The sequence below is a fragment of the Mytilus californianus genome, unplaced genomic scaffold (assembly GCF_021869535.1).
Source record: "Mytilus californianus isolate M0D057914Y unplaced genomic scaffold, xbMytCali1.0.p SCAF_5, whole genome shotgun sequence".
Classification (NCBI taxonomy): Eukaryota; Metazoa; Mollusca; class Bivalvia; order Mytilida; family Mytilidae; genus Mytilus; species Mytilus californianus.
Window position 1 is genome coordinate 66,470,877 of NW_026262701.1, and position 13,207 is coordinate 66,484,083.

At 33.7% G+C, this 13,207-nt stretch overlaps 1 protein-coding gene across 3 annotated transcripts in view; it reads right to left on the minus strand.

Moving 5' to 3' along the window:
• Positions 1-9,114: 9,114 nt before the first annotated feature.
• Positions 9,115-13,207, minus strand: part of LOC127701256 (zinc finger homeobox protein 3-like) — an 84,385-nt gene continuing 80,292 nt past the window's right edge. For all 3 annotated transcript variants that reach the window (XM_052205072.1, XM_052205073.1, XM_052205074.1), the window contains 2 exons: positions 12,617-12,793; positions 9,115-11,883 (listed from right to left, as the gene is read on the minus strand). In XM_052205072.1, coding sequence (XP_052061032.1) covers positions 11,270-11,883; positions 12,617-12,793 — 791 coding nt within the window. In that variant the 3' untranslated portion in view covers positions 9,115-11,269. The remainder of the gene's footprint in view (positions 11,884-12,616; positions 12,794-13,207) is intronic.

Below are 13,207 nucleotides of genomic sequence, written 5' to 3' on the forward strand. Positions count from 1 at the left end.
TCATGCCATGACCCCACCAATGCATAACATATTAAATTCATGTAATTTCTTCCATGTTTATAATAGCAATTGTTTTATTTGTCTTGATGAATTGTTCAAACGAGAGAGGTAAATCACAGTATTTTGGTTCGCTTATTTAATCAGTAGTGGATCAAGGAACTTTTAAAAAGGGGGAGTGGTTACATGTAAGTAAGGAGAGGAGGAAGGAGCCAAACCTTCTATTATACTTAATACTAATATTTAAGATATGAATAAGGAGTTCATTAGTTAAAAGTCAGCGGGTCATCAATCTAACATAAAAGATAAACATGTATAGACATCTATCAACCCCCCCCCCCCCAAACCACACACATACATAATACACAACCACATTTTCAGTCTAATCCATATAATGAAGCAGAAAACAGTTACCTATTCCAACGATCCCTACCATATATATGGAAAATGCCCCCTACCAAATTAAGACCTAACATGTCATGGCTCGAAAACCTAAAAATGTTTTTGGTGTTTAGAAAAGTGGGGTATCTTTCTCGCAAAATATCCCAATTCGGGCTAACTCCCTCAAGTTGTATCAAATACTTGTATATTATAAATATGTATATACGTAATTGTGTTTTATGAAACCAGTGCCGTAGGAAGAACTCCGTAACACATTGCCCATGGTCAGCAACTGAAAGCATTAAGAAATGCATCTAGTTAGACCATCCAAATGCATCGTTGTCATTCTTAAATTGTCTGCATGATAGTAACCATTTTCGAATGTGAGCGTTTAAATAGTGAGATCATGTTCCTGAAAGTTTTATGACGTCCTACAATAGGTGAGAAATGACTTAACAGTGATGCATGTGTATTATATATTTACACTGTTACCTTGATATGATAGATTACACTTTGCGGGCATCATAATAATGTGATATGATCAGAATATAAACCCTGCTGTGTACTGAACCGACACACTAAACCTGATTTTAACGTGCTTTTTCACAAGGGAACAGTCCACAGGTAGACATGTATTCTGACTCCGAGTCGACCAGTCTATGATCTTACTCCTAAATTCCGCGTGCCTAGCGGAGAAGCAGCAAAGACGTATTTCCAAGTCTTTGGTTTGGCCCGGCCGGGGTTCGAACCCACAACTTCCCGCACTCGAGGGGAGCACGCTACAAAAAGCCCACAAGGCGGCCAAAGAAAAATAAAATAGTTACCATTTGTTTTTGCCAGTACCTATGATAACCTTCATATCAACAGAGATATATAATAGTATTATAAGTCTGTGATATCAACTAAAAAAATTGAAATATTTTAAAAGTTTGTTTTGGTGACACCCCCTGAAAAATTTCTGAATCCGCCCTGTTGATCCTTACAAGCACTTGACAAAATCAAAATAAGGAAAGGGATAGTTTACTTCTGTTTTCTTAACTTTTACTTGAAATTATTTTATTAAACATTTCTTCTATAAAATGATATAATAAGCAAGGTGTGTATTGGACTTTGTGTATTGTGCCGGTATATCATACGCTAATAAATAGATATTAATTATGCACAATCATGAGATGAGAGTATATATTGTCTCCGTAGTGTTTATTGGTACGATCGATGATGTAACAAAACTAGTGATAGTATTCAAAAGGTAGATAACTCTGTATAATTAAGTTCGTCATATATTGTTATGTATACAATTCATTAAATTCATCCGCGTGCATTACGGGTACTAAGATGACCTATGTTATCAAGGTCCCTGTTCGTTATTATGATTTTTCACTGATAGATATTTCTCAAGACCAAACATGTTAATTACAGATAAATGTTCGTCAAAAAAAATATTTTCATGAAATTTCATTGCATATTATTAGTTAGAAATATAGTCTATGGGGGAATATTCGGAACCCTAATTATTGTTCGTTCGGAACATTTATATTTCTTGTCTGTATTAGCTTCCTGCAATTAAGAGCACCTCCATACGGATCATTTAAGATATCTTAAACTTGGCAATAAAGAACTTTACACAGATCGATTAACCTCACTTATATGCTATATGGTAATAAAAGATATAGTTGATAATCTATATAGAAAAAAATAGCAATAGATTCCCATACGTATAATTCTTAAAGAATAATAATGATTCAAAACATGGACACATGTACCTCAGTCTTTCAAAAATTCATTAAATTAATCTAGAAATGATTAATGAGGCATTGAGTAATGGTCAACTAGTGGGAGACATTAATTAATGTTCCTTACAACTGATCATCAATAAGTGTAGACTCTACCACGAGACGCATTGAGAGATTAAATGATCTAATATAAAACCATTTTTGTAGAGGCATAACTTTTAAGTTCAAGATACAAAAGATTCCATTAATAAAACACACGAGGTAAAAAGGGAATGCATTCTTATTGCCTATGATGAAACGTAAATGTACACAAATATAATCATTGATAATTTAAAAGAAACAGTTCAGAAGAATTAATTGACACAAAAGAATATCCTTTAAAGATTCTCAACAAAAAAGATTAAACTGCATTTGTTTAATTAATTCTAAGAAAAAATAAATTTGAGTTTAATGGAAAGTTATACAAACAAGTTATAGAAGCGCCCCCTCCATAGGTGGTATATTTTCACCATCATGCACATATCTGCATCTGTCTGTCCTATAAATAAATATCTTAGATAAGTTCAAATGGAAAGAAAACATCAAATTACACTGTCAATATAGAGATGACGGTTTTATGGTCTTCACATGCAAAATAGAGCAAGTTGAAGATTTCTTTAACATAGCGAACAAAATTTCCCCTATACTTAAGTTCACATATGAGGTAGTAGTTGGGAGACTATTGAAAAGGGACCCATGCTTAAAAAGTTAACTTTAAGCTAAAAATCCCAAAACACTGTTAAATTTCTGAATTATAGGCAACAAACATAAGTTAGCAAAAAACAGTGTAAAGTTTTGAGATTTATTACGTATGTTGATTTAAGGAACCGCATTTCATAATAATCGAATTATCCTGCGACTGATATGATTATATAATATTTGGTAAACTATGCTTGCCAATGAGAGAACTTTTCAATAAACATGGCGTTGAATGTTGAGTCTTAGCAAAGCGAGCTAAATGACATCAAATTGACCAGTGTTGTACAAGATATAAATCAATGGCAATATTTTTATACAAAAAAAAAACGAAAAACAGACACGATAATAAGCAAACAAAAAAAAAACAGGCTCCGGATTTGGACAGGTATATTAAGTATACATGAATAAGCAGCAAATTGAATGTATTAGCTGGATCCAAACCCATTTCGAAGGTGGAACGGGATTTTACGACACAAAATAAAATGATAAGCAAGAAGATTTTGTCTTATTTGGTAGGAATAAAACTTTCACATTTTATGAAACAAAATATCGTACTTTAATACTCTGAAATATGTATTTTAAAAAGAAAAATATATAAAATTACTGAGGGATTCTAGTTGAAATATTACCTCTACCAATAAACACCCTAGAAGTGTCATCCATTGGTAGTAGTTTGACCTTTCACACTGGTAAAAATGAAAGCTAACACCATCCAGAAATGAACTATTGAAATTAAAACATTCCTTATCTCCCTACTTTATAATTAACACCACTCTCAACATGCCATAATTGTCCTGATTTCCAATAAAAAGAAAATATTATCCTCCACACACATGGTAATGAAAATACTGAGATATAATTTACAATTCAGTTGAAATAATAATTAGCATAAAAAAAGTTCTAAGGTTCACGTATTGACTTTTTTTTTTTTAAAAGCAACTTGTTGATACTATCAGAGACATATATATTGTATTATATGTCTCTGATACTATTAATATATATGAAGCGATAAAGAATTTTATTTTGCACTAGATAACGTTAGCGTATTTATACATATATGCAGTAATGGGTGTTTAATAGCACACTCAGAAACTGTCATAGCATTACTACGATGACCTTTCATCCGAGTAAAAAGTGTTAAATCACATGCCGCGTGTAGGGAGAATTTCAGACTCTCTGGTCGCATTAAAAGAACCCTAACAATAACATTTAGGGACCGTGGGTGTCCTATTGCAAGGAAAAAGAATTCCTTTTCTTACCCAACATATCCTCTTTTTCAGTTGCAGCCCGAACTTCCCATCGTTTATCTCGGCCAACCGCCTTTTTAGAACCTTCCTTATTTTAAATTCGTCGTTAAAGGAGTATTTGTTTATATATGTATGAAATATTTGTCACTGGACGTTAAAAAACACCAATCAGTCAATTTAATTAATCACTGATTTTTTTATTTATTCAATTTCCTTTTTAGCTCAACTGGCTCAAAGGGCCAATTGAGCTTTTCTCATCACTTGGCGTCCGTCGTCCGTCGTCGTCGTCGTCGTTAAAAGTTTTTACATTTTGAACTTCTTCTAAAGAACCACTAAATGGAATGAAACCAAACATGGCATGAATGTACCTTATGAGGTGCTGACTAAGTGTTGTTACTTTGAAGCCGATCCATCATCCTAGATGGCCGCCAGAGGGGACTTAGTTTAACATAGGACCCTATGGGAAATACATACAAAAGTCTTCTTTTAGAGAACCACTAAATGGAATGAAATAAAACATGGCATAAATGTTACTTATGAGGTGCTGACCAAGTGTTGTTACTTTGTAGGTGACCAATCATCCAAGATGGCCGCCAGCGGGGGACTTTGTTTAACATAGGACACTATGGACAATACATACAAAAGTCGTCTTTTAGAGAACCACTGAATGGAATGAAACCAAACATGGCATGAATGTTCCTTAAGAGGTGCTGACCAAGTGTTGTTACTTTGAAGACGATCCATTATCCAAGATGGCCGCCAGCGAAGGACTTCGTTTAACATAGGACCCTATGGACAATACATACAAAAGTCTTCTTTTAGAGAACCACTGAATGGAATGAAACCAAACATGGCATGAATGTTCCTTATGAGGTGCTGACCAAGTGTTGTTACTTTGAAGCCGATCCATCATCCAAGATGGCCGCCAGTGGGGGGGATTTCGTTTAACATAGGACCCTATGGACAATACATACACATGTCTTCTTTTAGAGAACCACTGAAAGGAATGAAACCAAACATGGCATGAATGTTCCTTATGAGGTGCTGACTAAGTGATGTTACTTTGAAGCCGATCCATCATCCAAGATGGCCGCCAGAGGGGGACCTAGTTTAACATAGGAGCCTATGGGAAATACATACAAATGTCTTCTTTTAGAGAACCACTAAATGGAATGAAACCAAACATGGCATGAATGTTTCTTATGATGTGCTGACCAAGTGTTGTTACTTTGTAGCTGATCCATTATCCAAGATGGTCGCCAGCGGGGGACTTCGTTTAACATAGGACCCTATGGGAAATACATACAAATGTCTTCTTTTAGAGAACCACTGAATAGAATGAAACCAAACATGGCATAAATGTTCCTTATGAGGTGCTGACCAAGTGTTGTTACTTTGAAGCCGATCCATCATCCAAGATGGCCGCCAGCGGGGGGATTTCGTTTAACATAGGACCCTATGGACAATACATACACATGTCTTCTTTAAGAGAACCACTGAATGGAATGAAACCAAACATGGCATGAATGTTCCTTATGAGGTGCTGACTAAGTGTTGTTACTTTGAAGCCGATCCATCATCCTAGATGGCCGCCAGAGGGGACTTAGTTTAACATAGGACCCTATGGGAAATACATACAAAAGTCTTCTTTTAGAGAACCACTAAATGGAATGAAATAAAACATGGCATAAATGTTACTTATGAGGTGCTGACCAAGTGTTGTTACTTTGTAGGTGACCAATCATCCAAGATGGCCGCCAGCGGGGGACTTTGTTTAACATAGGACCCTATGGACAATACATACAAAAGTCGTCTTTTAGAGAACCACTGAATGGAATGAAACCAAACATGGCATGAATGTTCCTTATGAGGTGCTGACCAAGTGTTGTTACTTTGAAGCCGATCCATTATCCAAGATGGCCGCCAGCGAAGGACTTCGTTTAACATAGGACCCTATGGACAATACATACAAAAGTCTTCTTTTAGAGAACCACTGAATGGAATGAAACCAAACATGGCATGAATGTTCCTTATGAGGTGCTGACCAAGTGTTGTTACTTTGAAGCCGATCCATCATCCAAGATGGCCGCCAGAGGGGGACTTAGTTTAACATAGGACCCTATGGGAAATACATACAAATGTCTTCTTTTAGAGAACCACTAAATGGAATGAAATAAAACATGGCATAAATGTTTACTTATGAGGTGCTGACCAAGTGTTGTTACTTTGTAGGTTACCAAGATGGCTGCCAGCGGGGGACTTTATTTAACATAGGACCCTATGGACAATAAATACAAAAGTCTTCTTTTAGAGAACCACTGAATGGAATGAAACCAAACATGGCATGAATGTTCCATATGAGGTGCTGACCAAGTGTTGTTACTTTGAAGCCGATCCATCATCAAAGATGGCCGCCAGAGAGGGACTTAGTTTAACATAGGACCCTATGGACAATACATACAAAAATGTCTTCTTTTGGAGGACCACTGAATGGAATGAAACCAAACATGGAATGAATGTTCCTTATGAGGTGTTGACCAAGTGTTGTTACTTTGAAGCTGATCCATCATCCAAGATGACCCCAGAGAGGGACTTGGTTTAACATAGGACCCTATTAGAAATACATACAAATGACTACTTTTAGAGAACCACTGAATGGAATGAAACCAAACATGGCATGAATGTTCATTATGAGGTGCTGACCAAGTGTTGTAACTTTGTAGGGGATCCATCATCCAAGATGGCCACCAGCGGGGGACTTCGTTTAACATAGGACCCTATGGACAATACATACAAAAGTCGTCTTTTAGAGAACCACTGGATGGAATGAAACCAAACATAGTATGAATGTTTCTTTTGAGGTGCTGACCAAGTGTTGTTACTTTGTAGCTGATTTGTCATCCAAGATGGCCGCCAACAGGGGACTTCGTTTAACATAAGACCCTATGGGGAAAAAAAATATGGGGTTAGTTACCATATAGGGTTAGTTACCATATGGGGTTAGTAAGGAGTTACTTCCCTTTCAAAACAAAAAAGATGGCACGTCCCTTTATAAAAACAACACAGTGTTGAGGGAAAATCAGAAAGGTTTCAACAGACGAAGAAATTGATGATGAAAGATTGAAATAAATTCATTAAACACATTGAAAGCTAACAAGTTGTTATTGTTGGCATTAAGGAGTTACTTCCCTTTCAAAACAAAAAAGAAATCTGAAAGGTTTCAACAGACGAAGAAATTGATACATCTAGTGAACGATTGAAATAAATTCATAAAACAAATTAAAGCTAACAAGTTGTTATTGTTGGCATTTGTTTTTTGTATAGACAAATGGAAGTAGGTTTTTAATACTAAGTATTGAAAACTTAATCACTTTGACAGGCAGCTAGTCTAAATATCACATGTGAAGATAGTCGGTAAGATAAATTCGTTACACGGTGTGCTAGTGACCTAATACGATATATATGGGGTCAGTAAATTCCATATATATCGTATTAGGTCACTAACACACCATGTAACTAATAATATATATTAAGGTATATAGGATTTTATTTTCAGAGACAAGTGCCTGTGTATGTAATGTTAAAATATCACATCCATATATTCTTAGTTATAGTGAGCAGATTTTTGACAACTTTATGTTACTTTGTGATTGCTGTTGTGCTACTGTTGTAGATTTGAAAACGCCTCTTTCACTTCTTTTATCTGCACTCAGCTATTTTACCATATAAAATAAGGTGCAAAAATATACTTGTACAATATCCACATAATATATAATTATCATCTGCAGTTGTCCTGCTTCTATAATGAGTCAACAATAATTTTTGAATTTTGTTCTCACAAAATTAGCCGAAATCTATTAAATTTATTTAATGAGACACGATGAAACCTGGGTGAAGTTGGGTGTAATCCTTTTTATGCAGTATTTGTACAAGTCAGTGTGATCTTTATAATTTCAATTTTGAGTCTCATTAAAGCAACATGAATTTCTTTGGATAAGAATCACAACAGTGTTTGTGAATGTAAAACTAAAAGTTATAGGAAAGTGAAATTGCAGGATGAACAGAAAATGAAAAAAAGTATTTGAACCTTGCTATTTAGCGCAGGGGAAAACCTTGGCAAGAATTGCTTTTCTTACTGTCTCTTCAGTTTCTACATATAAATGATATATTTTCTGACAATGCCTATCCTATGCTAGAAACCTGTGATAAAACAGTGGTGGTCTTGCTTTGGTTTTGTTTTGTGTGTTTAATTGATTGATTGATTGATGTTTAATGCCACTTTCAGCACTATTGTGCTACTTCGTGGCAGTCAGTTTTTATTGGTGGAGGAAGTCGGAGTGCCCGGAAAGAACCAAGAAATTTGGTAGAAAAACTGACAATCCTAGTCAATAAAGGTTGAGCGCACCAGCCACGTGCGGGATTCGAAACACACAACCTCTGTGTTGACAGGCTAGTGATACTATGTAGTTCGACTACTTAGACAACTTGGCCACCTAGGCCCCTTGTTTGTTAAAAGCAATTTTTTTGCACAAAGGTTGTTTCCCTTCAGTGGTTTAATATTGTTTTGTGGCCTTCTAAACTTATCATATAGTTTAATCCTGTGCTCATTTGCAGAATATAAGACCAAGACTTTAACAAGTTCTCCTTCTTTTGTGATCTTTGACCTAATGTGACTTATCACCAAAATTTTACTTGCATTGAGTAACAAAACAGGTGCCACTAGTTGAGCATGCACTGCTTACCCTTCTTAGAAACCTGAGTTCGCCTACTGTCTTGGTGGGCTGCTCAATTATCAATTTCCTGTGTAGTGTTTTGTAGACTATTGTTATTTTTCAATCATTTTTCTTTTTGGCCATGTTGCCTGTTTTTATTCAACTTGTAGCTTTGTATGGTCCCCTTAATATCTTGTTCTTTTTATTGGTATTTGTCTCCATGACAACACCATCACTTTTACTTGTTTAAATAAATACAAACCTCTTGTCTATCCTAATATTTGGAAAAAATTAAAATAACATCACTTTATATGTATTTTTATTTTAGATTTTATATTTGCAAAGCAGACTACATAACCATTTTAAGAAAATGTCTAAAATATTGACATTATTTATAAAGACCTGTACTAGTTCAACTAGTAATATTTTTGCTGATAAAATACTTTAAAATAATACTCCCTTTAACAGAGATAACAACATTATGTCAGAGCAAAAAAATAATGAAAAAAAAATCTGGAAAAGAAAACAGAGAAATATTGACTTAGATTTAGTCCAATGTAGACTAAAAAGCACCTTGTTTGAACTTTGAACCCTAACAAAAGTATAACAATTTTAACAACTGAGATTGCAGTTTAACAGTATAAAGTTTTACCTTGTGAATGACAGAAATATTTTTTTCCTGGATTTTGATTTTTCTACAATACTTTTAAAATATTAAATGGGTACAACAATAATTTGATTTTAATTTATAATTGTTTACACTCATTACATCAATACATCAAAACTGATGGTCATAAACAATTTGGTCCCATCAAATGAGCTCATAGAACATTAATAACACTTTTAACAGAAAAATTAAATGTTACAAGGATTTTTTCTTCTTGAAAACTCTTTCAAACACAAGGTAGAACGCTAACAACATCTGACTAAAATTTAACTCTTTTAACATAACTGGATGAAATAAAAAAAAATGTAACAAGTTGCATATACAACACTGAGAGAATGACTATGTACATGTAAGGATTTCGTTATGAGGTCACTATTTTGTTTATTTTGGAGATCTAAGAAAAAATACCCTTAACGATCAACATCAGAATCATTCTGAGGAAGCATATGATATGTGGCAAATGAGATATGTTGAAATCAAGATGCTAAAGCTAATTTGTAACAGGATCTGGATGGGATCCTTCATTTCTGTCTTATAATTTTTTTGGGGGCCATTTATCACTATTCTTTAAATTTAAGCACCTAATTATTCTCTATTCTTTTATATGTTGCTCATTATTCCTTGTTCTTTAAACCACACCCAGACCCTCATGTAACTATGCAATTAATCTTAAATTCATTTAAAATATCCTTGATTTTTTCATTCAATTTCATTGTGCAGCAAAATTAAACTCAAATGAATACATAGAAGTAATAATAATAATAAACAAAGATACCATCTTCTATGACCAAAAATAATGAAACTAATAAATGCATGCAAACTTTACCAAAAATGTTTGCCCCTTAAGGGCTTATTATATTTCAAACCTTCAGACTTGATAAAATTCTAACATGGCAAAAAGTTAGTAATATAGAAATATATGTATATGCTATATAATGTATACTTCATGCTGCTATACCCATTCAAAGACCCTCACATTTTCATCACAAAACATAACCATTTCTAGCATTCATATCTACTATTTATCATCATACATAGTCATAACTTTGCTTGTTTTATTATAAAAATTACGTTTTCGTTTGTACGACCCAATCCAGTTCTAAAAACTGGACAAAGGATGTGACTGTCTACAACTATTATGTAAGCTTATCATGAAAAAAATCAATATGACTATAACAATAAAATGACTAACTTATAGGTATATATAGTTTATAGATATATATATATATGTTCATATAATATGCTTTGTATTACACTAGGTCCCAGATACAGGGATGAAAAAATAAACATTTTGAACAAAAAATTAATAATGAAATTATAAAATGTATTAAAATCTAAATGCAATTATAACACTAACAAATATATTCAGTAAAAGTCTGGGACTAAACAAATAAGCCCTTAATTTTTTTCTTCAAATCTTTGCAAAACAAAAAAGTTAACAAGAAAAATGCAATTGTATGATTGGCATTTTTTGCTTCCAATAAATTTAAGGAATGTTTCACTATAACTGCCATAAAATCTGGCATTGATCCAAAACAACCAACATACAAACACAACCTTCGGAAACTTAAAATGGCAGTTAAAACATGTGTAAGCTGCAGGACACAGAAAAAACACATTTCATGACAGAAAAAACAATAGATGCATGAACTTACATAGCAAGAGTTGTGTAGTTCAATATTCATACACCATATTTAATACGGTGCAGTACATATGTCTCTAAAAACAAAAATTAAAAATGACATATAATAAAATCAATAGCACTTAAGTAATCAATTACACAATTACTACAAATCATTTTGCATTAGATGCATTGTCCTTTGGTCGTGAGAAACCTGGAGAATTGAGGTCAGTTTTTGGCAATGGGGATACACTAGGGTTGGAAGAACTTGGTGTCTTTGATGGTGATGGCGGAACAGAACTGACAGGACTGTGTATTTTTCCCGACTTGTTTTGGATTCTGGCAGTTTTGGCTTTATGTCCCTCTGACTGACAGTGGGATTTATACTCTTGAACTGTAGACGATTTATCAGAACACAGTTTACATTCGTATTGAATCTGTTCAAGCTTTAATACGGGACTGATGTTATCTGGAATTTTACCACCGGCGAAACACATTGTCCTCTGATGTCCCAGACATGCTTCTTTCCCTGGATAGACCATTTGACATTTCTTACATATATATCCAACATCCACCGTTGATTCACGAACACATAAATAGTCTACATTGTTTACAAGAGATTTCAAACTGGAAATTGATTTACAGTCCTGAGTGTATTGAGCAACTGATGCTTTTGGCTCAGAAAGTTTTACACTGACATCTTTAATAGCTTGTGGTGGGATTTGCAATAAAGGTAGAGGAGTTCCAAATGACATAGGATCAAATCCTCCCATTAGCTGTTCTGCACCTGAAAATATTTTAAAATGATTCAAATCAGCACTTATACAAAACAGTGTCCTGATGTAATGTAAAATAAATCATGTTCGTTCATCCTTTCATAAATTTCCTTAATTTTGTTATTTATGTATATATTGTAAATTTGAAAACTTTTATTATTCATTATTTCCCTTCACAAACTTGGTATTAAGGTCACTGTTACAGGCTTGGTTTATCTCTAATGGACCAATACAAAACGTAGAATAATCAGAAGACTGTGGTTTTACATCCTAGTAAAAAAATCCAGTCTATCAGATGTGGTTCAGTATTTCACCATCTTAAGGTGTCAGTAATTGATATATTGTTTATCCTGTTTTGTTTGATTCATTTTGTTTTTATATAAAACATACCAACAAATATTTAAATAAAAGTCACCATGACTTCTTTATAAAAAAGCAGCAATGGTCATAATTTTTCAAGAAAATCAGGAAGCCTAAATATAATTTTCATGATGTTTCAACAGGAGCTAAAAATGAAAAAACTGCAGGCCTTTTATCTACTTACAAACCTAAACTTTGAACATTTAATATCCATAACAGCATATAACCTAGCAGTTTAGGTTTATACATGAAATCACTTCTGACCTTGAACTGTGTACTAGGAATATAGTATATACATCCATAAACATTCACTATTTGAACAGAAATGATGGTGTTGTCCAAAACTTTCTTTACATACTGTATATATTAATAAATATTACTTACCAGGCATAAATCCTGGGGGCATGAAAGGCATGCCCATACCTGGCATGTATCCTGGAAATCCTGCGTACATATAAGGCAGCATTGCTGGATCAATGCCCGGGAAAAATCCTGAGAAGGGTGATGACATCATGGCAGCCAGCTGAGTAGGGTCCATGTTCATTAGGTCTTTGTTGGATCCTAAAAAGTAATTAAGAGTAAATTAATTTTATTTTCCTACAAAAAACTCATCCTAGTCTACAGTATTTTTTATGAATTTCAGTTTTCTTCTGCTTGGAAATAATTTTTTAACTATAACCTTTATTTTTCTAAATGATCTTAAGTGTTAGCTGTAAATGAGAAATTTATGTCCCCATTTATAGATTTGATCTGTCAAAAATTATAGCTATAAGTCAACATATTAATTTTAAGACATCTAAATACTGATAATAGAAAATTAATAAAAAGCTCCTTTCAATGTTTTAGTAAATGTTTTTCTCCCTTAACAAAATATTTCTTTTCTTCATAAACAATGATAAATGCCTTAATCAATGGGTTTGACTATTTTGCTTTAATTTTCTATTCTGATCTCATCAGTAAACATATTAGTGAAAA